Source organism: Platalea leucorodia (assembly GCF_965183815.1).
Source record: "Platalea leucorodia genome assembly, chromosome: 7".
Classification (NCBI taxonomy): Eukaryota; Metazoa; Chordata; class Aves; order Pelecaniformes; family Threskiornithidae; genus Platalea; species Platalea leucorodia.
Window position 1 is genome coordinate 47,331,876 of NC_138829.1, and position 23,892 is coordinate 47,355,767.

At 40.9% G+C, this 23,892-nt stretch overlaps 1 protein-coding gene across 1 annotated transcript in view; it reads right to left on the bottom strand.

The window, feature by feature from the left end:
- Nucleotides 1-23,892, bottom strand: part of HSD17B12 (hydroxysteroid 17-beta dehydrogenase 12) — a gene marked incomplete at its 5' end in the record, with an annotated part of 94,482 nt that overhangs the window by 35,060 nt on the left and 35,530 nt on the right. Inside the window, 3 exon segments of the mRNA XM_082318611.1 lie at nt 1,179-1,289; nt 16,600-16,675; nt 21,895-21,941. Coding sequence (XP_082174737.1) covers nt 1,179-1,289; nt 16,600-16,675; nt 21,895-21,941 — 234 coding nt within the window.

Here is a 23,892-nt window from a genome sequence, read left to right on the forward strand (position 1 = left end):
CTTTTATAGCAATTAAATACTGGATGTCATGAGTTGCATGTACTCAAATCTGTCACAAGTATTAGAGAACATTCTGGGCTTTATACTTTAATGTTATTTTTGAATTGAGTTTTTATATACACTATTTTCTTGGGCATTATTTGCCGACATCGTACAACACGACTCATCTATTAGCAACAAAGTTCATTAGTATATCATCATGTGTGTAATGAATTTGTTCTGAAATATGCTTTTAAAAAAAAAAAAAAAACAGTTCTAGCTCCAATTACTGCACTTCAGGTTAGTAAAATGAATTTTGTAGTGAGAAGTACTTTATCAGATGAGATATGCCAGTAGGTGTCTGAGCCATGCAACTTTATAAAATTTCATGCCTTATGTTTAACCATCGCAGGTTCTCATCCCCCTATTGAGTAACCATAGAAATATAGGATATGCACAGGTATATGTGCTTCTAAGGAAAGAACCAGAAAACTGATAAGAAACTGCCTTTACACCACTGTTCAGAAAAGATTCAGGTAAACTAGCTGTTATGTTTAAACTCTTCTTAACTTGTGATTAACACCTTCTTGAAGTCACCTTAGTTCTACCTTTGCCAAAGTAACTGGACGGATCACCTTGTTTTTTCAAGGACTACCACACCACCTACACTCCTGCAACACCTCAAGCCATACTTGGGCATATTGTGTTGCTACTAGCAAAAGAACCGCACCTTACCAACATGATCAGAACACACTTAAAACTTTTGAAGCAGGAGCCAGTTACTTGATGCTATATTGTAATGATTAAATTTCAACAGCTCTATAATTAAAAGTTAACAGTTCTCCCGAAGGGCTCTACTGCTGAGCTGTATCTAAGTATCTGGAGCTTGCTTAGGTTCTACGATGGTATTAGGTAAAGCCAGCGTGCATGCAGTCATAAGCCAGAGCCTTTAGCAACCACAGAGTAACACATCAAAAACATTAAATAAGCATCACAGTTCCTGAAACATGCAAACACCGTCTCATGTAGTGTATCAACAGGAATCTAAAAAACATATCGAGCATGCAGCAACACAGTTTTAGTCAAGCAAACATCAGCTTTCGTGAATTGGTTTCAATAAACTTCAATATGAGAAAAAGTTAGTAGGCATGTCAAGACAAAACACCACTATGAAAGATTTAGAAAGATCAGATACAAACCTAAAACACCGATCTCCAGGCCTTCCAACCCCGCTTTGATTCTACGGTAGATATCTTCTCTCTCTCCAAAGTCTGCCACAATGACTTTTGTTTCCACTTTGTACTTCTCCTCTAGAAAAAAAAAGTTTTAAAAGTTTATGTTTGAAATAGTTGAATTACCATTCAGATATTAAGAATGTATCAGTTGTGGTTTTACAAAAACTTTATGTTAAGTAGCTAATATTACACATTAGGATTTTCACCTCTGCAATAGAAATCCTTGGATTTTAACATAACCTGCACAAGAAGTCTGCAACATTAAGCTACTTTTGGTGAGAACATAAATTCTCGAATGATTCTGCATTTTGTTTGTAAGGGACAACAAAGATGACAAGAAAACAAATTATACAGGTTTGCAGAAAATCAAAAAAAGGCAGAAATCTGAAAATGCATGTCCACAACAGTGTTCAAGTACAACTTGAGAAGAACGCTTTTTTCCAATGTAAGCCAAATGGTAAATGAGTTGCTTCAGACCAAGCAAAACAATCCTTTATTGCCCTCCATTTCCATTCTCACTTCTGGTGCCATAAAACTTTCTGAATATTTAGTATTTTGAACATAAATCAAAAAGGAAATGTGTGGGTGAGCAAGAAGAGCAAAACTTCAAGTTTAATCATTCCAAAACCATTCTGATATGCTGCCATCTCCGCCCTTAACAGAACAGGAAAAATACACATAGCCAGCTATATTTTGAAATAGAAAAAGAAAGCAAATATTAAAAATACTCCATATAAAAAGCAATTCTGCTTCCATCAAGCTAAATTAATTACATTGACTTAAAATCAGTACAATGTCCTCTCAGACTTCTAAAGAGCAGAACAGTAGCTAAACATCACAGCATCTCTGTTTTGCTGCACCTGGCTCCCACCCTAGCGCTCCTTAAGGAACCTGTATACAGCTTGAGAAGGATTTTGCAGCACTTTGCCCCCAGAGCCATTCATAAAAGCAGTGCCATGTTAAAGGAAAAGAATCATTCACAAAAAGATTAGAAGCAGCCAGATTCCCATGATGCTCCTTCCCATTCAAGGGAAAGCTGCAACTCCCATGATCCTGCCATCCATTCATGCAGAATCATGAATCTACTGAACTCGCTGCTTTGCTGGCTGCCTCCCCTCCCCCCTGCAATAGCCCTAATGGCAGATGAAATTATTTATCCTCCTTTTCCCTCTCCCCACCCTCAACCTCTTCATCTCTCCTCAACAGCTGCATTGTTTAAAAATCCCCCGAGATATGTTGCTATGTCAAATGACGACGTAAATAGCATTAAGCCCCTACTGCAGCAGCAGTCTTGTGATCGCGTCAGAAGAAAATCAAGTTCAACATGGGGGGGAGAGGGGGGTAGAAACAGTCTATTTTTGAACACAGCTGTTCTAATATTTAGCATACACATTTGAGTTCTTACAGGACACTGAATTAAAGGCAGCATTAGAGGCACATCTAATACATGCAAGTGGACTGGGCGGGCAAAGCCCAAGTCGCGCGCTTCTCCACACATGCCATTTTTAACTGTTTTGTGGGATCTGCAGCTGTCTTCGCTGCCACTCAGATGCCTCATGAAATGTGAGTTGTTTAAAGGACCCAAACACCATCCTCACAAATTTGCTCAACTGGTACTGGCCCTTTTATACTAAACACTCTTCATTAGGATTGTTACCTATCTATCTTCAAAGCCTTTTGAAATCACTCCAGGGATACCGAGAGGACGAGGTACGAAAAAAATCTGAAGACCTAACACTATAAATAGAAAAAAAAAAAAAAAAAAGTCCTCACACCACCGTTCATATAAGACCCTTCTTCGAGCCTTTAGAAAATTAGCAAAGAGCCATCACATTTAAGGTAGTTAAGCAATACACCTATAAAAAGATGCAGCACCCTTTGTGGACAGAGAGTGGGCAGTACAGTGCATAAAAACATACGAAAAATAGAAGACTGCCTACCAGTATGGCCAGAGGACACAGCCTTTGTGCAGTTGCTCACTGCAAACATGCGAGACTGTCTTGCCCCAGCAGATGCCCACCCACTGACCAACGCCCCCCTCCCTCATTTCACACCAGCCTTCAGGTATCCTGTAACTTCTGCATAACCCGTGCTCTGTCCCAGAACCCGCGATAGGTGGGATGATCCACTACATCAGAGAAAAGACTAGCAGATACACTTGATAAAACGGTTCCATGTCAAATGTCAATGCAAATAGCATCAAGTCACTTCTGCGTAAGCTCGTCCTAGTAGTCAGAGCACAAGGTGCAGAGGAGAACAGGTGTGCTCTGCTCTGTATGAACAATGAAAAAGGGAATTTCCTTGATCTTAAGAAGGATTAAGATGTTCTCAAACAGATGGGCTAGAAGACAGTAGCATGTATCCTTGTTTTATCCGCCCAAAAGACTCTGCTTCTTTCTCTATTACACTACATCTCAATCAGGCTATGTCCTAATCTAGGATATTTACACCACCATGTTATCAATATTTGTGCAACAGTCAGTCATCACCTACTGATAAGGTCTCAAGGATGGGAAAGGAAGTTCAGCAGACCTCCTTCACACTTCTCAACTCTGACACACCAGTGTTTTAATCATCTCATTTACTAAAAATCTCAGGTGAGATCAGTATTGACCCTCCAAGTAAGTTTTAACCTAAACTTGCACATGTCCAGTTAATTTACAGGGCCTGTATGACCTTTGCCAAGATTTCTCGTAATTCAGCAAGAGACCAGCTATGCACAACAGTATCATGGTAATCTAATAAAAGCAGACATGATCTTCTGCAACTACACCATCATTTGAAAAGTAAGTTGTTGACCACAAACAAAGCCTTGACAAAACTTCTTCTCAGCTGTGGGAAGGCTGAATGAACCAATAGTCATAATCGTGATAGAGCAAGACGGTACCAGACAAAAAGGCAAAGCGAACTTTTCTGCGAGATACTGGGATGGACTCTTTCGAAGATCCACACAGCAATCCAAGAACACAGTCAGACTGCAGAGGCATAGGCATGTCCCAGACCGATACTTATAGCAAAACAGTTGTTGCGCAAACAAAGGCAGTATAAAAAAAATACACATTAGAAGAGGAACATAATATAACTTTTTAAAGTGCCGCTTTTTGTACAGGTGGCAAAGAAGAACTGACCTCCTGAGGCATGTTCGCGTTCTACTCATTCCTGCACAACACAGGACGAGACGGTCTGGAAACAAATAGGCTATTTAACATGTTCTTCACATACACACCATCAGAAGTACAAACACTTTTATGGATAATCCCTTGAAGAAAATACTATCTTCGGTATCCTCAGAAGAGGACTCCAAACAGTGTCTCGAACTTGGTTAAGGTGCTACTATTCAAAATAAGCATAAAGACATTTAAGCAGTCATTTCAGGTCTGCCCAGAGGTCCATCTATGCAACTATTTGGTATTCTGTAGCAGATAAAGAGGAAAATGGTATAAAGAATAAGGAAAGTACATAGTAATGTTTCCTCAATTTGTAGTCCCAAGCTCTAGCAGTTTGCTGCTCAGAAAGTTCCTGAGCTGGGTATGTCTACCCTGATGGCCTTCAGCCTATTCTTCATACAGCTGTTCACCCAATCGCTACAAATCCTTACACATTTTCAGCACCCATACCACCTCACCACTGCCACCTTTTTTTGCTTTTGAACCTGCCAAGAGCAGAACGGACCAAATTTCAAATTTGTGTGCCTGGATCCATTCTGATTGCTCCATCTGATATTAAGTTTTTGAACTGCCATCTCCTCTTCCTCAGTCATACCTCATAACATTTTTTTCTTTCCCATTCTTGTCACTATGCATTGGTTGATACTGCACTGACATTTGGTTGCTAACATTGAAAAGGTAACTTACTTTCATTACTTCTCAATTTTGAGCCAGAGGACATTAAGATGTTAAGATTTACTTGTTTTCATGTTTGTCTTTTCAGTTCCCTATCCATGTCAGACTTTTCCTATGCATCTTCTAGATTTTTCAGAATTTGATCCTGCCCATTTCAGCTTTTACAAATCTTACCTTATTGAATTTTACAAGCACAAGGAAGGTGGAACAGAGACAGCAAAAACAAAAGCCACATCTATCCTACACCTTTCTTCTAAGGGTTCTCCACTATGATAAACTTTTAAATACACTCACACTTTGAAAAGAAATGATGCATCATATTATATGTTCAGATCTCAATAGTCTTCCTAAACTGTTTTTTTTAATTTTTACACAGACATTGTCTAATGGCCATGGAAGTTCTTGCAAATGAACTTTATTAGAGACTCAGTTTGACATTTTAAAATCAAACTAAATCATCAAGTTCAGGATGTTTATTAAAAGGATACTTGTGTTCATACAAAATTCAAGATATCAATAGTTCACAGAAGAATATCTACACTTACACAGATATGACATTAGTGTTTACTTAGAAATGCAAGAACGAAGGCTGCTAGAGAGCAGATTAAGCCTAAGAGGTCCAGAAGAGACCCCCAGTTCTGCCTTATGATGGAAACAGTACCTCCAGATGCCAAATGAAGTTAGTTTGTAGCCAGCAAGATCATAAATGAAAGATGCTGCAGGACTGGGGGGTGGTGATGGGAGCAGGGAGTAATACTCAAGGAAGACAGACTGGTGGAGCTGGAAACCATGCACTTCAGCAAGCGGGCAGCCATGGAGCAGGCACAACTGAGGCAGCAGGGAACTGAAGACAGAAAGGCATAGAAAGGACAATTCAGGGGCAGAAAGCACACCAGCACCATCCCAAGCAACAGCTGAAAAGACACAACACTTACCTGATTTCTCATCTAAGATGGTTAGTTACAACCTCACCAGGTGAAGCAAAAGCTTAATTAACTCCAAAGGCCAGTGAGATGTCCGACTTAGAGGAATTGTATCCAGTGTCTTGCTACGCAAGGAAAACACTAATCTAAATGATCAGGCAAACTAGGGCACACCTTTGCTACTAAAAAAATTCAGGTGCAAAATAGCACCGCGTTACCCAGAACACCAGAAAAAAGGATCACACTGGAATTAAAAAAAAATAAGTGGAAAGTTAGAAACTACAGTGAGCTACATCCTAAAAAAAAGCCTAATAAAGAACTGTAAAGTGGCTAGGAGGTAAGCATCTTCACATTTATTTTTTCGGAAGCTTGCAAATAATTCAAAGCAGCAGCCCCCTTAAACTGAAGTATTGGTTGACAAGCTAAGAAAATGCTAAGGGAGTGAAGTTTTCAGACACAGATAAACGGGGCTTGAAAGAAGGTTCCCCCAGAGGAGCAACCTTGTGTACTTAGATGCGAAAGCAAACAGACACTAGCCTGGTGATCAGGAGAGGCAGCTCGGTTTACCTGACGGAAGCAGTGTCAGTGTTAAAGGGCCTGTGGTACAAAGTCTTGCCGGGAAACAGGAAGATCACCATCCCTAATAAAATTACATTAGTACTTGCACCACCTGTTTCAAAGAAGTTGGCTACAGCAGCTTGAATTTGCACTGAGTATGTTGAAACAAATCCAGTCAACTTTGCAACAGAGAGGTTCAGGATACAAGGCCCACATTGTAAGCAAGTACTGGGAACAGTTATTTCAAGCTCAGGGAAAAGTACATTAAAAGCCTCTTGCTAGAACTGAAGCATCTCATTGCTTTACATTCAAAGCCTTATATAAATATTGTCGTCACAGTGATGTGGTATAAAGCAACTGCTTGCAAAAACACAAGTCTCCCTTGGTCTTTAGCTTCAGGATGGCCAGAGATGCAAGCGAAGCAGTAGAAAAACAGCTCTCCATTCTTCATCACACAGGAGGGGAAAAATTTGTTTAAGTAAGGAGATTCAACTACATCCACAAATAAAGATGTCATCTTTCCAGTATCACTGCAGTGGCAAAACTCACCCTAATCTAGTACCCAGTCTTCAGAATGAGAGTTTGTAACCTTTCAATAAAGGGTAAGAAGCTGAGAGATGAAAGCAAAACATTAAACCCTCCTGCTTTTTAGCACTCTATCTATGCAGGGCAGAAATGAAGAGAATTTAAGACTATAAAGTGGCTGCACATAGCCTCTACAAGGTCTTTGGGTTTTTGTAAGGGAGAGCCATCCATTTGAGGAACGTGTTCAATTTGGGACTTTCAGAGGTCACAAAAGTAGCACACGGAGTGTCACGTATGGCTGGAATCTGTCTTCCAGAAGGATCAAATACTTTCAGACTGATGACAGCCGATTGTTATTATGCACTGATAATATTCACCATATAGAAGCATGTTAAAGTCCGCTGGGTATAAGAAGAGCTAGCTTTTTCTGATCATTTTGTAGGGACTTAAGAATGCAAGGAATAAGCTTTACCTTTCAGCAGAATAGAGACCAGCTGTTAATTACGGTTCTAAGTTACTCAATGAAGTTCAAGATATTGAGAAAGACATGTAAAGTGAGGTACAAACTTCCCCCCCTGCCAAAACCAGTCACAGAGTTACCAGACGAGCATATGGATACTTATTAGGAAAAAAGAGCAGACACCTTGGAGAACCTGCAATATTCTTCAGGAATCAGATCCAGTAGCACAGGTAACAGAAAGAGAAAAGGCAATCTAGAGCAAAACCTCTGGACTCTTTTGCCACATGCATTTTATTTATGTTTTCATTGCCAAGTCCACAGACAAACTGAATACCTAAAAGACTAGCCTTTCTGAGCGGGTGAGAGTTCCCATTTGTGTAGCTGTATCAGTCCTTATCCCGAATGACAGATCACACTCCTCCTTTGTGCAAAAGAGGAAACAAGAGGGACCAGGGCCTGGAGAGCAGCACAGAAGATAAGGGAGGGTCAGTGCTGAACCTGCATCCAGAGAGATGCTGCACAGCAGAGACCCCATGCAAGAGAGCACAAGCGCTCAGGAGGGGAGCAGATAAGCAGAGACAGGTACAGTAGGATTTTTACTATATGTAAGTTATAGACATTTCTGTAAAACTCTGAAGCAGAGTACTGGTAACCTAAGGAATAACAAAAGTTAAAGTTGTAGCTAAAAGAAAGCTCTGTTTGCACCTGGTTTGCAAAAGAAGTCTCCAGGTAGGAATGCTATACTGTATCAGTTTCTACATAGCATCATGAGATGCCTGCCTACAATTTAACAGAACTTGCTATGTTTCAACACATTTTTAAAAGCACATGTGTATACACATTTGGTCAAGCACTAGCGAATAGGTTCAGATTCCTTTCATTCAACTACATATGCAACACTGCCAGGGAATTGCTTAGATACTGCGCTAGTTGCACATGTAATTTCATAGCTATGGCTTCCTGAAAAATAGTGAATATTTTAAAAATTAATCACATAGAAGTATAGAATGGGTAAAAAAATGCCAGACTTTATTTAAAATGTTACAATTCTGTTAAAGAGCTGTAAGTTTCAATATACACACACACACAAGTCAATTCCTCACTTCTCTGCTTTCAAAGACAACACAGCAGAAGATGGATCTCTAAGCCAAAGTCCACAAACCCTTGAGCCACAGGGGACATTTAAGTTTTTAATGTGTATAAGCAGTACTGTTACTACAAAACATAGGAAGAAAATACGCTTTATTAATACTTGCCTCCATTTGCTCCTGACTCCCATTACATCAAAATATACTACAGCTTCTAAGATACACTTACCAAGTCAGAAAAACATTCTGAGCAACACACAGGATCAATCAATAAGCCCATTCACCCAAATATTATGCTCAACACTGTAAGCCTTCCTAAATCAAGCTTGTCCTAATTACAAAGCTAACTAAAAACACAAAATCAAGCAGCCTGTAAAAACAGCTGCAGAGGCTGACAGCCAGGGGGGCTGCACAGTCAAGTCATTGCAATGTTTCCAAACGTCGACGTTATTTCAGGCAGCAAGGCAAGCACAGCTTTGATGCTCACCACGCACGCCCCCTCGCTCCAGTATGCCGCAACAGGGCTAGGCACGAGAGGCACCGACAGACACCGCGCGTGCGACCGTCCTCCTCCAGGTCAGGAGTCCGGCCTTCCAAGAAGAGCATCATTTTGCCCTTCTGTGGTTTTCCTCATCGCTACCTCGAAATATCCACCATGGCTAAAGCTGCACAAAGAGTTTGTTAGGACGCAATCCCAAGCTGTTGCAGGGCTAAGTGCAACGTGAGGTATAGGAAGGTTAGTACTGTGTGACAGGCAGCATCTCAAACTCCCATTCCTTCTTTCCTCTTTCCCCAACACTATTTTCACCCCCCTCCAGGCTTTTGATATTCATTGGTGGTACTGGTTTTTACACAGCATGAAGAAAGCTATTTTTAGTTTACTAACTCATTTTACAAAGGGCATATGGACTATTTCCAATACTTCCTGTAACATTTAGTTTTCCTTAATGTCATTATTATTGCCTGACTGTGACAATGTGTACACATGATATGTGTATACATGTAAACATGAATGTTTCATCACTTTTTGAAAATAAAAGTGTAAATTCTCCAGCCATATAATTAGGACAGTAATGATTTGAAAAACAAACAAACAAACCACTTTTTTTCAGATTTAAGTTCAACAGAGTGAATTCCAGAATGACCAGGAGAATTATTTAGTAAGAATTTAAGAGCCACTGACAGAGACTGAAAGGTATCATGGTATGGATTAACAAAAAAATTGTGCCCTTACCCTCAAGTCAATTTCAAGACGTTTAAGTGAGTCACTCTACATGAATTAAAACAAATTTTAAAAGTGAAACAAGCTTCTAGGCTAATTCAGCATTATTTTTTATGGCTCTGATACTTTTCTGTGGATTCTGAATGCAGATGAAACTGTTTACTGCAGTCAAAAGACAGACACTTAAAAGCAGTTTTCAGGGTTCTCTAAAGTGCTACTGGTAAGGGAGAATACGTTGTTAATTAGTCCATATCTAATGCACAAAGTCGTAGAGTAGCCAGTTCAGCACTGGAAGTGTTGCACATGCTTAAGGAGTTACACAGCAAGCATACTTGTATCCACTAGTTACACCATTTTAAATATTGTTTATTTTTCATATTCATGGATTTTTTCTAAAGAATTTTGTTGTGAAAAACAGATTAACCGAGTTTCCTTTCTCTATGAAGAGCTACTAACCAGCATTAATTATTTTCCTCACCACAACATATTCCTGAAAAAACATAAAAGCGATTATCACCATTTCCTCAGCAGAGAAGTCTATCAGGGATTTTTACAGCTTTGACAGATAAAAAGGGCTTGGTGTAATGTAACTCAACCTGCTAAAAAAGTGACAAGGGACTAAAATACACATTCATAGAATGGAGTTGTAGAAGGAGGACAGCGCTGTTTGCATCATCCAGTCCTTTCCTTGTGCCAGAGAGAGACCATTCCCTGTAGAGCCTCTTAAAAGGCCTAATTTTAAGTCTCTCAGCAATAGAGCTTCCACCAATTGCCTTCAACCAGATTTGCAAAACAGACTTTCACTCAGCGAAAACAACCCAATACTCGTTTTTCATGTAATATTCAGTTTATTTTACACTGAAAGTGATAAGCAATATATTGCAGCTTTTGTGTTAACAGAAGGTGTTTAATGACCCAGAGACTAGCACAAGGTCTCTTGGTTTTGGCATCCACAAAAGCTTATGTTACAAATAGGTTGTTAGCAGAGACGGGCATTAAGTTTCTGTGTATTAAAGAAAATGCAGCCTATTCCCCCACCCAGCTACTGCCAGGTAGAGGCAGCAGTGACCCTGAATGTTTGCAGGGATGACTAATTCCTGCTTCTTCAGCCTGAGTTTCAGAAGTACCGAGTGAGTCATCTGCCCCATTGATCCAATTACCTAGCACGTAATACATTAAGACTCAAGACACCATTAGGTCCCAGAGTTAGTCCTGAACCTATAGACACAATATACAGAGTATCTGAGGTGTGGAAGAGGCTATTTCTGCTGTAGTTTATATTCAGAAGAGGAAACCCAAAGCACCTAATTCACATTTAAATAACCTTTACACATTTCTTCTCCTGGACTTTATGGGTTTACAAACTATCAACACAACACAACAAATAAGCAAAGAGGCACTCTGGCAGTGAGGTTCACAGCAAGCATGCTTCCAATCCTTCTTTCTGGGAGAGGCTAACTCAGTCTTGGCAGGTTTGAAAAAGCACCGTCTGCTAGAACTTGCCAGATCACTTACTGCTATGTGTGACCCATCACACCGACTGCTAAACTTTTCTGAACTGGTTTTCATCCTTAAAAGCAACTATGACACCATGGTCTGTCACTCTGTATGCTGACAGCTGATATGTAAAACAAAGTCCTTTTGCAAGGATGTCACTAGTCAGCTGCAGAACGTTTCACTTGTGTCTCATCCCACCTTGCTGCTGCCTCAAAATTCTTCTAAAGGATGAAGTAGTCCTAGGACTGCACCCTGTAGTGTGCAGGACATCTGTCAAGTGTTTCTCTAGAAGCGTTCTGCTCAGTTTCTTCAAGTTAATCCAGGCAAAATTTCACTGAGAAAATGCAAGAGAAGATGATAAAAAAGATGGACTAAGGGGGGAAAACCCCCCCAAGCCACAGAAGCAAGATGCTTCGTAAAGAAAAAAAAGGCAAAAAAAAACCCACACACATTTAAAAGTAAGCTCCCTTCCCAATTGTTCTCTGTCTTTTACATGCTCTGTTGATTGTATTCAGGGGTCATCTATTTCATTTATTGACAAATTAATAAAAATTAATTTGACTTGAATCCTCTGTCAGCTCTCTACAGTGTCCGACAACTGCTCCTTTAGTAAGCAGCTGACACCATTCAAGGCAAAACCATGGGGACTTTCTTCACTTCATCCAAGGGAAACTTTCTTCAGAGATGAAAACCGAGAGCTCATTTTGAATCAAAGATCCTTATGCTCCAACTTTATGTGAAAGGTGACTTCAGTGCATCAAAACAAGTCCAAAATATTTGAAGCCATTTTGTCAAGTCCAAGAAATATAGGGGGATTTCAAGTATGTCAAGCTGAACCTGGCTCAGATGATGGAAGACTGCAAACACATTAATTTACCTTGAAATAGATCACAAAAGGTCAAAATAACTGCCAGATTCAGTTAGTCTTCAAGTTAAGCTCAGGAAAGTGAACCTTGTCATTTCTGCGCAAGAAAAGTAAAATGATGATGTCCCCTTCCTCCTCGAGTTTGTCTGCATTTCAGCCTCCTCTATTAAATGCAAATATTCCTACCTGCCAACTCCAAAATGCGAGGAGGATTTACCGGGGTGCAGCGGGGTGAGGAATGCAAGTGACAGAGCAGAGATTAAGGGGCAAAGTGCTCCCAGGTAGGTGCGACTGAGCATCTGCAGGGGACAGATTTGCCATGGGGGACACTGGCCACTTGTAGCAGTAGGTCACGGTAACAGCTGAGGCACGAGCACAGCGGTCAGCATCAGGTCTGCTTCAGAATGGTCCCTGCTATCTTATTACCAAGAAAGCAGAAGAAAGCTGTAAAACCCACCTACCTAGGAAATGGAGAAGGAACATTTCTGGGTTTGGCACCACATCCCATTCCTTTCTTGTACTCACAAATCATGCCAGAGTACTGAGAAAGCAATAGATCCCAAGTCTAAACATGACAGCTACCAGTTTACGATGTACCTGAAATCTTCGGGTTAGACAGTAGCTCAAGATGAAACTACTACAACCAAGCAACTTCAGGAACACTACACGCTGAGCTCAGAAAACTTATTGGAAGTAAATAGTCAGCTACGCATATTTTAATTGCAAAAACTTACATTTTCTTAAAGAAAGGCATGTAGCAGAATCAAATTAAAGTTTTGAACACTAGTTCTTAAACAGTATTAAAGGCTTAAAAGACAATGTATTCCAACTAAATGATCATTTGTAAGAATACATTGGGAAAAAAATTTTTTTTTTCAGTCCAAACAATTTCTTAGGAGCTAATATTATCACCTGGGTGTATGTAATACCAACAACCACCAACTTTAAAGCAGCAAATGGGAATTTACTTTAAAAAAAGTTTTGAATTAAATAGTAACCGATGACAAACTCAAAATCTCCTGTGTTGCATTTATATGCACTTACCTACAAATAAGTAGGTACTTACACTTGTAAATAGAAACACTACTTAGCTACAACTGTTTCTTTTTGTCTCCCACAGCTCATGCACAACTCCACCACCTGTCCTGTGAAGCCACCAGCTAATAACGTACACCAATACCAAATTCTTCTTTTGCCAATTTCCCCACAGGCAAGCTCTCCTTAAAGTGTTTTCCCTGCTTGACTGGTTTTCACTACATTCTTCATATTGCAGCCCCTAGGAAACGAGTTTCTACAGCAAAGTTCTTCTCAAGTCTGCTCAGAACATACCTACCAGCAGCACTGCAATAACTGCAGCTTTTCTGCTTGCAAATCCACGGCTCTTGAACAGAGCACCTGAGATGTCTTGAACCATATTCGTTATTAAATACAGCAAATCAGGGAACAGCCTCATTACATGGCGTTCAAATAACTGTCTCCATTCACAGAGAAGTTTTCTTTCTGAACCTTTTAAAGTGTTTAACAATGTAATACAACAGACACTTTAAAAAGGTGCTGGAACACTGATGTAGCATGAACTAAACTAGATACCAGGTCCAGGTCAGCTGGCATTTAACATTCAGAAAGACGTATCAGTGCTTCCCTTATGATGGTGGTTATGCAACTTGCGTTTTGTACACAGATACCACTCTTAATATAAGTATATCCTAAGAGCACAAGAAAATATTCTTCTGAAATAGAATGAACATACCTGATCCTCAAAGGCCCTCTCGTTATTTGTGGCAGAGGGCATCTATCCATTCACTAGGATGAGCAGGACTCTGATCAGTGTAAATGAGGAAGGAACAGAAAGCATGCATGGCTCACACAATTCAAAGAACTGGAATTAGTGAAATAGCCATTCTTCCTTAAAGTGATTACAGGTCATTACTCAAGAAGAGCAAGCTCATGTCAATTTGAAGAACAATCGTGGGACCACCATAAGGAAGTTTAAAGCTGCCTTAGGAGCCTGCAAGGGAAACACTCAAGTAGTTACAACCTTAGCTCTAAAAACATCACTCACCTTATATATGACAAATTCGAACAGACTGCAGAGACTACATGAGCCTGCATACAAGAAAATTCTATTCTGCTAAAACCTAGCAGGATCTGAAAGTGCGACTCAGGCTTGCTTGATTATGCAGACTATCCTAATCCTTCAGCATATGCCACAGTGAACAAGGTATACATTTCAGTAGCTCAGCATTGTCAAAAGAAATGTTCTGAAAACCCAACGTGAGTCATCTCATTTCAGAAAGGTTTAGGAAAGAAAGCAGAAACATGTTTGGGTGAGGCCTAGCATTAATTACGTATTACAGGCTGCTCTACATAGGTACATGTACTTATTTTTTTAATCTGAAAAACTCCCCCAGCAGCTATCATGTAAGTGCTGAAAGCTCAAAGCAGGAGATTTCTCTCTCGTCAGCATCATGCTTAATTCCCAAGGAGGAAGAGATTTCCACACTGGTACAGAAAGGGTTATGACCACTTTCAGGAGGCTTGTCGCTTCATGCTTAAGTGTTTGATTTCAGAACAAGGTATTTGCAGATACTTTTATCAGTTACACTTTTACTTAGTGAGACAACCTTATACAGCAGAGTAAGAAACACGACTCTATACGCCCACATATGCAGCAAACTACCATCCAGCTACTGCGGCGAACCACCAAAAAGACCTCCTTGTTGCAGCTTCTGTATGTCTTTGCAGTAAGCTTCACTACTCATGCAGGTTACCCGAGCAGTAACACCTATACTGTTTAATTTACACTGTGACTGTATTGACTAGAGTATCACAGGTACATCCAGACACTGCGGTGACATCCTTACATGCAGGATACTACCGAACAATGCCAATTACTTCCAAACCAGCAGAAGACAGGACTTGATGCCATCTATTGCTCTAAGAAGGAATGCTCTCTACCACCTAGACAAACACATACAAAGGAAGACTTTTCTGTCTAGAAAACAGTTACATATGCCATCTTACATTGGACGCTAAAAATCAGAGACAGAGGCATTTACATCAACAGAATTGTATGCCCTCTATTTTTCAGTAAACTAGTAAAACAGTTACCATTAAGCAAGCTGAAGTCCTTGAGTCTTTTAGTCATCCTTACATTCACTAAGCAGCCCGTTACAACTTAGTACAGGACAGTTCGTTAAGGCTTGACTTACAGATTATGCTTTACAGTAAAGCAGTGCCACTAAAATTTATTACAAGTTTTAACAAACTCAAACCAAAATAATACACTTATGACCTCTGAAAGAGAGCACTTCTTGCAATTATCTGCATTATGTACACAAATCATTTTGGGAAAGTCTAAACAAGACAAGGGAGGGTAAGACAGAAGCATAATCTTAAAGGTTTCTTTACCCAACATCATTATGCCGAGAAACCTGCTTTATAATACACAACCCCCACTCCTACTTATCAAAAAACTCTACACACAAGGCTACATTTCTCACTGTATCTTGACATGCTCTGCATAAACTAATAACTTTGCATTAAATCTGCCTTAATAAAAGAGATCTAGATTACAAGAGGAATTCTTGTGTCTTATGGTTATACTTTGCTCCGATTGGAAAATCATTTGTCACCATGAGACTTGAGGAAGCTTTCTCCTAACTGACCCCGTACAAATATCCATTTTACAGTTGTGACTGGAATACTTAAGCTGCTCTCTTATTTATGCATTACAGCCATTTACTACACACTTACTGAAGAAACAATCCCTCATACATGTTCTTAAATGCATTAACTCATTCCCTATATTCCTGTGACTATGCACACTCATCACCCCGAAAAACCTTACAGCTCTCTAATCTGATCTTTGAGTAGTTTATCCAAGCAAAACAAAAAAAGGGGGAGGAGGGGAAGGCTACCCACAATAAATTTGTATAGTTGGTAATACAATGAGTAACATAAAGAACATTTTTTCAGCAACTGTGAGTTACAAAAAAACCACCCTGTGGCTGAAGCCCATAAAATCAAACTTGCTTCAAGCTGAGGGAATATTCAGATGAAGTAACGGCTACATGTTTTTCTCCTTATTATGATTTTAGACAGCTACTATAGGGATAGGTGGTATTTTGGTCTGACCTGGTAAGCTGTTCTTATGGAAGACTAACAGTTTTAGAAGTACTTATTCCAGAATTAAGCTCTACTGTTCTCAGAAATTAAATATGAACACCTGTAAAATTAATTTGCAAGGCCTTTACCACTTCTATCTGTAACATTTGCACTGTGCACAAGAGCAAACCTTTTTCAAAATTAAATCTGTATATATTAGCATATATGAAATTCATGTGCAATTGCATTTATTTATCAAGCATGCCTGTGAAATTTAGGAAAGAAGTTTTCAACTCACTTATTTCACTAGCAACCTGGTCCAGTTTTTCTTTTGACCTGCTGATGAGAACCACCTTCATTCCACGTCTTGCTAACTGCAACAAAACAAAACAGGAGACATAAGAAAAACCATGAACTGCTTTCAAGTTAGTATCCTAATTGAAGGAATTGTATAATTCGTCAAACATTACAACAATATATGACCAGCAAGTTTGAAAAAATAACAATTTTAAAGAGAGACATGAAAGGGTAAACCAGGACAAATACTTCCACGCGACTTCTTACTTGATTCCCTTCACAACAAATTTATCATCATCTCAGTCATCCAATACAGGTGTATAGGCATTTTTATAAAACAGAAAACCAACAGCAGATATTTTACAGAACTTTTACAACACCTCTGCAACTCAGATCAAAGAAGTTATTACCCATAATTGTTTAAGATGCCAAGTTAAGATATCCATGGTCACTCGGACAACCATGTTGCAAAATTACCCCAGCACTCAATACTTGCTTCCTTTAGTCAGGTTACACTCTTCCTTTGTACTAATCATAGGTATGAAGGTTAATTTACTCATGCAGTTCTTTTAGGGAAGCTGTGTAACTTAAGCTGTGGCCTGAGCATATCCTGGTCATCAAATCAGACCTACCGCTGCAGGTTTGCAATGTGATCTAACAGTTCAATTTAAAACCGTCTGCAGAAAGACAGCTACGTATCTGAATTACTCTGCAATGAAAACAAACAATGTTTGTAACTACTGTAAGTCCCCGTTCCAGTGAAAAGTAAAAACAATATATCCACAGTTCATAGTAACACTGCTCTTCAGACACTTAACACCTACGTATAAAAAAACAGGTAAGTTCTCATTGCTCCAATAAAACTCCTTCACTGCCTTAGGAAGCAGATGAGAATAGGTCTTAAAGGAAATCTAAAAAAACCCACCAAAACCACAGCATAGTATAGCGACAACCTAAAGTGACTTAATCTCATCTACCTTTCTAGCAGAAGTAGGCAAAACAAGAAAGCTTCTTTCACAGATGTCCTGGTTTCAGCTGGGATAGAGTTAATTTTCGTCTTGGTAGCCGGTATGGGGCTGTGTTTTGGGTTTAGGATGAGAACAATGTCGATGATACACTGATGCTTTGGTTCTTGCTAAGTAGTGCTAAGCTGTCTCTGAATGGGTGCTAAGTGGCGCTCACACTGGTCAAGGACTTTTCAGCTTCCCCTGCTCTGCCGGGTGCACAAGAAGCTGGGAGGGGGCACAGCCAGGACAGCTGACCCAGACTGGCCAAGGGGCTATTCCATACCATATGACGTCATGCTCAGTATATAAGCTGGGGGAAGAAGAAGGAAGGAGGGGGACATTGGGCATGATGGCGTTTGTCTTCCCAAGTAACCATTACGCGTGATGGAGCCCTGCTTTCCTGGGGATGGCTGAACACCTGCCTGCCGATGGGAAGTAGTGAATGAATTCCTTGTTCTGTTTTGTTTGCGTGCACGGTTTTTGCTTTGCCTATTTAACTGTTCTAATTTATTTTACTTCAATTATTAAACTGTTCTTATCTCAACCCATGAGTTTTCTAGCTTTTACCCTTCTGATTCTCTCCCCCATCCCACTGGGGGGGAGTGAGCGAGCGGCTGCGTGGTGCTTAGTTGCTGGCTGGGGTTAAACCACGACAACAGAGAAGAACGACAAAGTTCATCAGCGAACTCTGCACTTCACTCCCATGTGCGATCTCTGAGCAGAAGAAATCTCATACTAGATCTCTCATGAGCTTAGAGTGAGGTGTGATGAAACCAAAGACACTCACGCTAGGAACTGCTAACAATTCGCCGCCAACTTCAGGCTTACGGGTAACTTACGCTTTCTGCTCAAGGAAATGATCTAGTGTTATGAGGACGATTGTCTAAAAGTCCACACATACATCCACCTCCAGACAAGCACCTGGCTCACTGGAATAAACTTTTCATAAAGCCAAGCTGTAGGCTTGGAGGGCAGGGGAGAGAAGGGAATAACACAGCATTCTCTCATTCCACAGGATCAAGGCGGCAAAGGCAAATACTTTACCTAAAGTATCTCAGCCTGTGACACCGAGGACAACCTGAAAGTAATCTACTCAGAGTCTGAAATAGCTGTGGTTCCCATGGGGCAAAAAAGCCCCAGAGATGTTCCTCATGGGTGCAAGCTCCAGATCGTTGACACGTGATTTGCTTTCTTTCAGCAGTCATAACCTCTGAGCTCCCAGATTGTTTAAGTAGGTACCTGAGCTTTATGGAAAGGTATCCAGCTGTACTTGTCTCAAAAGCCGAAGAGGCAAAGCCATGCCAACGCACCTAGTTGGTGGAACCTCAGCACGTTTAGAGAACTTCCACCACAAGAGTGAGCTTGATAGAAACTGCTGCTATGTTGATACTAAAGGGACACACTCTGAGAAGTGCATCTGAAATCGGGAAATGGAAACCCATTTGCAAGCAGAATTCTCGGAGTACAGAGCACACAAAATGGCCAAGGAAAGAGCCTGTAAGGAGGAACAAATACCACTTAAGAGAAGTAATCAAACTTGGAAAAGATACAGTGCTCAACAGCAAGTTCAGTTTGAGTCTGATGAAACCGACCAGTTTCTGCGGAGCACTCTGAATTCACTGGTAGAGGCCTAGTGAGTTGAAAAGAACCACAATATTCCAAAGAGCAACAATGATCCTCTGAGATCCCAGTAACTAATTACATTTTTATGTAAGGAACAAGGAAGATTCAGTTGCTTTGTAGATAACCTGCCATTATACTTGGATCTTTGGCCAGTGCCCCTAGGATCATGAAAAGACTGAATAAGACGACCTTAAAACTAATCACAAAACCTCACCCAAAGTAGCAAACATTGGGAAGATGCTCTTGTAGCCTAAGGATTGATGCAAGCAAGAGTCACCATTCTAATAGAGTTGGTGGATGTAGCTGTCTGATTTCCTTAAATCCCATGTTAGTAACTAACACATTTTCCACTTTGGTAGTGAAACACAGCTGCTGTTAAAGCCCTTTCTCTCCAAGACGGAAAGGAATGTCATTGACAGCCCACCAAAGCAGAGTTAAAGCTCTTGTTAGAGCAGGTACAGGAAGAAGATCTACAAAAAGCAATACTAAGCAGATATGCATAGCAGAGTACTGCAGAGTATGCAATGGGATTACAACCTCTAGTTTATCACTAGCATACAAATACATCTGAGATTAAATTGAACTCATGATTTGCAAAAGCAAACAGCACACAGCAAGAGAGGGGCAACAAATAGCAACTCCTGACCATATCCTTTAAAACAAACAAACAAAAAAAAAGAAAAAAGTGTGCTGCTTTGGAATCAAAGACTGGGCAAGCATTATGCAAACAGAGAAGAAAACTTGCATTTACTATGGCACTGCCTTTCATGACGGGGTGGTCTAGTGATGAAAAGGATATCAGTGCTGAGCACAGAAGAAATATCTTAATACTGCAAGAGCGAAAAGTGTAAAAATGGCTCTTTGCTTGGAAAAGTAGGAAAGTAACCAACAGAGCAGAGTATAACCAGAGAATCTACAAACTCATTCTTCCATCACTTACTGGTGACCATGTCAAACTTTCGAAGAGGCGATTCTCAACACACCGTTACATTTCTCACAAACTCCTCGAAGGAGAAGGAAGTAATCTGCATGATTATAATCACAGCCATCAGTGCCCAGGCAGCTGTATGACAGTGGCATTTATAGTAACCTGATGGGAATTTCTAGTAGAAAGTCAAGCCTCTGCTTGCAGTCTTATGAACACATCTGTAGAGTTAATTGAAAGATTGAGAAGTCTTCAGGTATTGCACATTTCACCCTGCATTCACACTTGACTTCATCAAGTATTCTTCATCCATGTAAACTGTCAAAGGGCAGTTATGCGTTTTATTCTAAAAAAAATAACAATAATATATTTTATTAAATAGAAATGTGTTTTATTCTATAGCCCAAGAATGAATATTTGTACCCTTTGGGGTGCTTTTGGGATGCTCTATGCCTACAGCAGAGAAGCTGAAACAGTCAGGTGTTTCTCAGCAGGATCTCATACTTCTGATCAGCTTTCTTAATAGGGGTTCGTATACAGGGGTCTGCGAGCAGCACACATTTGTGTTTGAAGGAAGCCTGGTTCTCAGAGACACCAGCAGAACATAAAGCAAGCTGTAGTTTCACTCACCCGATCACCTAACGTATAGATCCTGAAACTAATCTCCCATGATGTTCAGAGGGTGTCTCTCACACCAGAGGGCTTCCTCCTGATAGTGCTATGCCCTGGGCACAATGACCTCCTTCCACTTGCTCTAGGCAGTTAAATTTAAGTGTTGCATCATTGTTTCAGTGCCACGTAACTGGGATATCTGGCATGTGTGAGCTGTCAGCTCTACGCCAGAATCGGGCACTGTTGGCATCAGGCTTAATTCCCTTTGCAGCCAACTCCCCCTATCTTGACCCAGTAGGACGAGGTGCTACTTTCTGCAAAGCAGAAAGGAATTTGGGGGCTAGGGGTGCAGGTGGCAGGGCACACAGGGATGGAAGGGAAATCTGAAGGGCAAGGACTACCCGTAAAGATGAACACTACTTTCCCCGTGGGCACCGCAGAACAAAAAATTCCAGAAAAAGGGAACCTCTCACTGCTGATCTCCTCACACAACGTCATGCTGGTATTTCAGAGAACACAAAAATGAGTACAGACAGCCTTACTTTTGCTGGAGTTGAAAGTTATTTTTGCTATAAATTGTTGTAGTCAGCACTATTTGTCATGATGTTCTCTGGGCTTATAGGCTAAATTGCCCCATACTAACAGGCACTTTCTGTCTTAAGCAATACATTCCAGTACCATATTTGGAGCCCACATATCCATCAAGAGCAAAACTACAGTAAAAGAGATAGAGGTAAAACCCAGCTTCAGAGACTTCATGAACTATAGGGAATAATTGGAACATACTGCAGGCAGCTAGAAATGCCATTTAGTCAGTACCTGGAAATACCAAAAGGAAACCCCACAGGTTGAGAAAGTGAAAATAATTGTAACGACTAAAAAAAGTTAAAAATAAAACCTGAAGGACAAGGTAAGGGCTGAAAACACTATTCACAAATAAAGGAAACTAACAAAAAGAGATACAACTTTTGACTCATCACCTGAGGGAGGCAAGGCAAGAGACCTCTTTCTCCACAGATATCTATGTTCAGATAAGGTAAGGAGATATGACCTTCTGCTTGACAGAGTTGAGACAGCATGACATCTTGCCAAAGACTGAGATACACTTCCAAGTGATAAGGATTCTTACCTCTTCTGCATAGGCTTTTCCAATCCCATCAGTAGCTCCTGTGACCACTGAAAAAGACAGACAGACATACATTAGTTGCTTTACAGAAATAACTGCAATGGGTGTTCATTAGCAGGCCATTAAAGTACTCATTCCAGCCAAGAGTCACATCAAAGTTTCTGGAATAGGTGTACAACTTACTAAATCTCTTAGGGAACTCGCACTGAAGTCTTTCCATATGTAAGAAAGGAGAGAAAGATAAGGAATTATGAGCCTACCAGTTATTTTAAGAATCACGTTCAGCACCCCTTCTCATGCTAGTCCTCTGGCCTACTACACTTCTTCAGAAGCCTTGCAGACTAAGAGAGATTTCTAAGTCATTTAACTAAAAAAAAAGCTCGGTTATGACTATTAAACCAGCTCTCAACTTAGTTTTACATATATAGTAAAATAAAAAGTATCTTAAAGCCTGCACGCATCCAATAAAACAAACATTTTAGGACATGGACAACAGGTCTTTGATAGTGACTCTCCAGTAGATTTCAGATCCCTGTGACCATTGTCCTTACCAGCAGCAGGTATGAGTGACTGATGCAGCCATCAGCTGCAAGCTGGGCTTCTAGAGCTTAAACTTTTTCACCCGTGGATGACTGGGATCTGTGTCAAGCCTCAAGTCTTTCTAGGATTCTTTTCCACATGCTGAGAAGCTCTGAGTGACTCAACATGCCATTAGTTTGACAGATTATTCCAGGGCTCTCACCACACCAGTGGCTGATCATCTCAGTTTACTCACTAAATAGCAATTTCTCCATCCAGAATCTGCTTCTCCAACTACTTTTTAAGCAAGCACATTCAGCACCACTTCCTTTTTCTCTCAGCTCTTCCTTCTCATCAAATCCCATGCCTACACCTCAACATCCTTACTCATTTAGCTCTCCACTCATTCATATGTCTCTGCTCTCACTCTCCAGGTGGCTACAGAATATACTGGATTTTTCTGTTTGTCCTCATGTCAGATCAGAACAGCTTGGTATGTGCTTCCACTGCTTATCCCTGAACACAGGCATGCCCAAATAATTGGGCTTGTTTAATGTTTCAGAAAACTGAACTGAGAGTGTTGGTTCAACTCTCAGGTCAACCTCTACCTGAGTGAAACTCAGGGCAGACAGAGGTGCTGTCGGGCACTGGGGTTCAGCAATAACTTCCCTTCAGGGCACCAGAAGGAGACGTGTTTGCATGTTTCTAAATTGGAGAGACATGGATTTGACAGATGGACCATTCGGTGGATAAGGAATTGGCTGGATGGTCGCACTCAAAGAGTTGTGGTCAATGGCTCGATGTCCAAATGGAGACCTGTGACAAGTGGCGTTCCTCAGGGGCCAACGCTGTTTAACATCTTTGTTGGCGACATGGACAGTGGGATTGAGTGCACCCTCAGCAAGTTTGCTGACAACATCAAGCTGTGTGGTGCAGTCGACGCGCTGGAGGGAAGGGATGCCATCCAGAGGGACCTTGATAGGCTGGAGAGGTGGGCCCGTGCGAACCTCATGAGGTTCAACAAGGCGAAGCGCATAGGTCCTGCACATAGGTCGGGGCAATCCCAAGCACAAATACAGGCAGGGCAGAGAATGGATTGAGAGCAGCCCTGAGAAGGACTTGAGGGTGTCGGCTGATGAGAAGCTCAACATGACCCAGCAGTGTGCGCTTGCAGCCTAGGAAGCCAGCCATATCTTGGGCTGCATCAGAAGAAGCATGACCAGCAGGTCAAGGGAGGTGATTCTCCCTCTCTACTCTGCTCTCATGAGGCCCAACCTGTGTTGCTGTGTTCAGCTCTGGGGCCCCCAATATAAGACAGACATGGACCTGTTGGAGCAAGTCCAGAGGAGGGCCACAAAGATGATCAGAGGGCTGGAGCACCTCTCCTGTGAAGACAGGCTGAGAGAGTTTGGGTTGTTCAGCCTGGAGAAGAGAAGGCTCCGGGGAGACCTTATAGCCGCCTTCCAGTACCTGAAGGGGGCC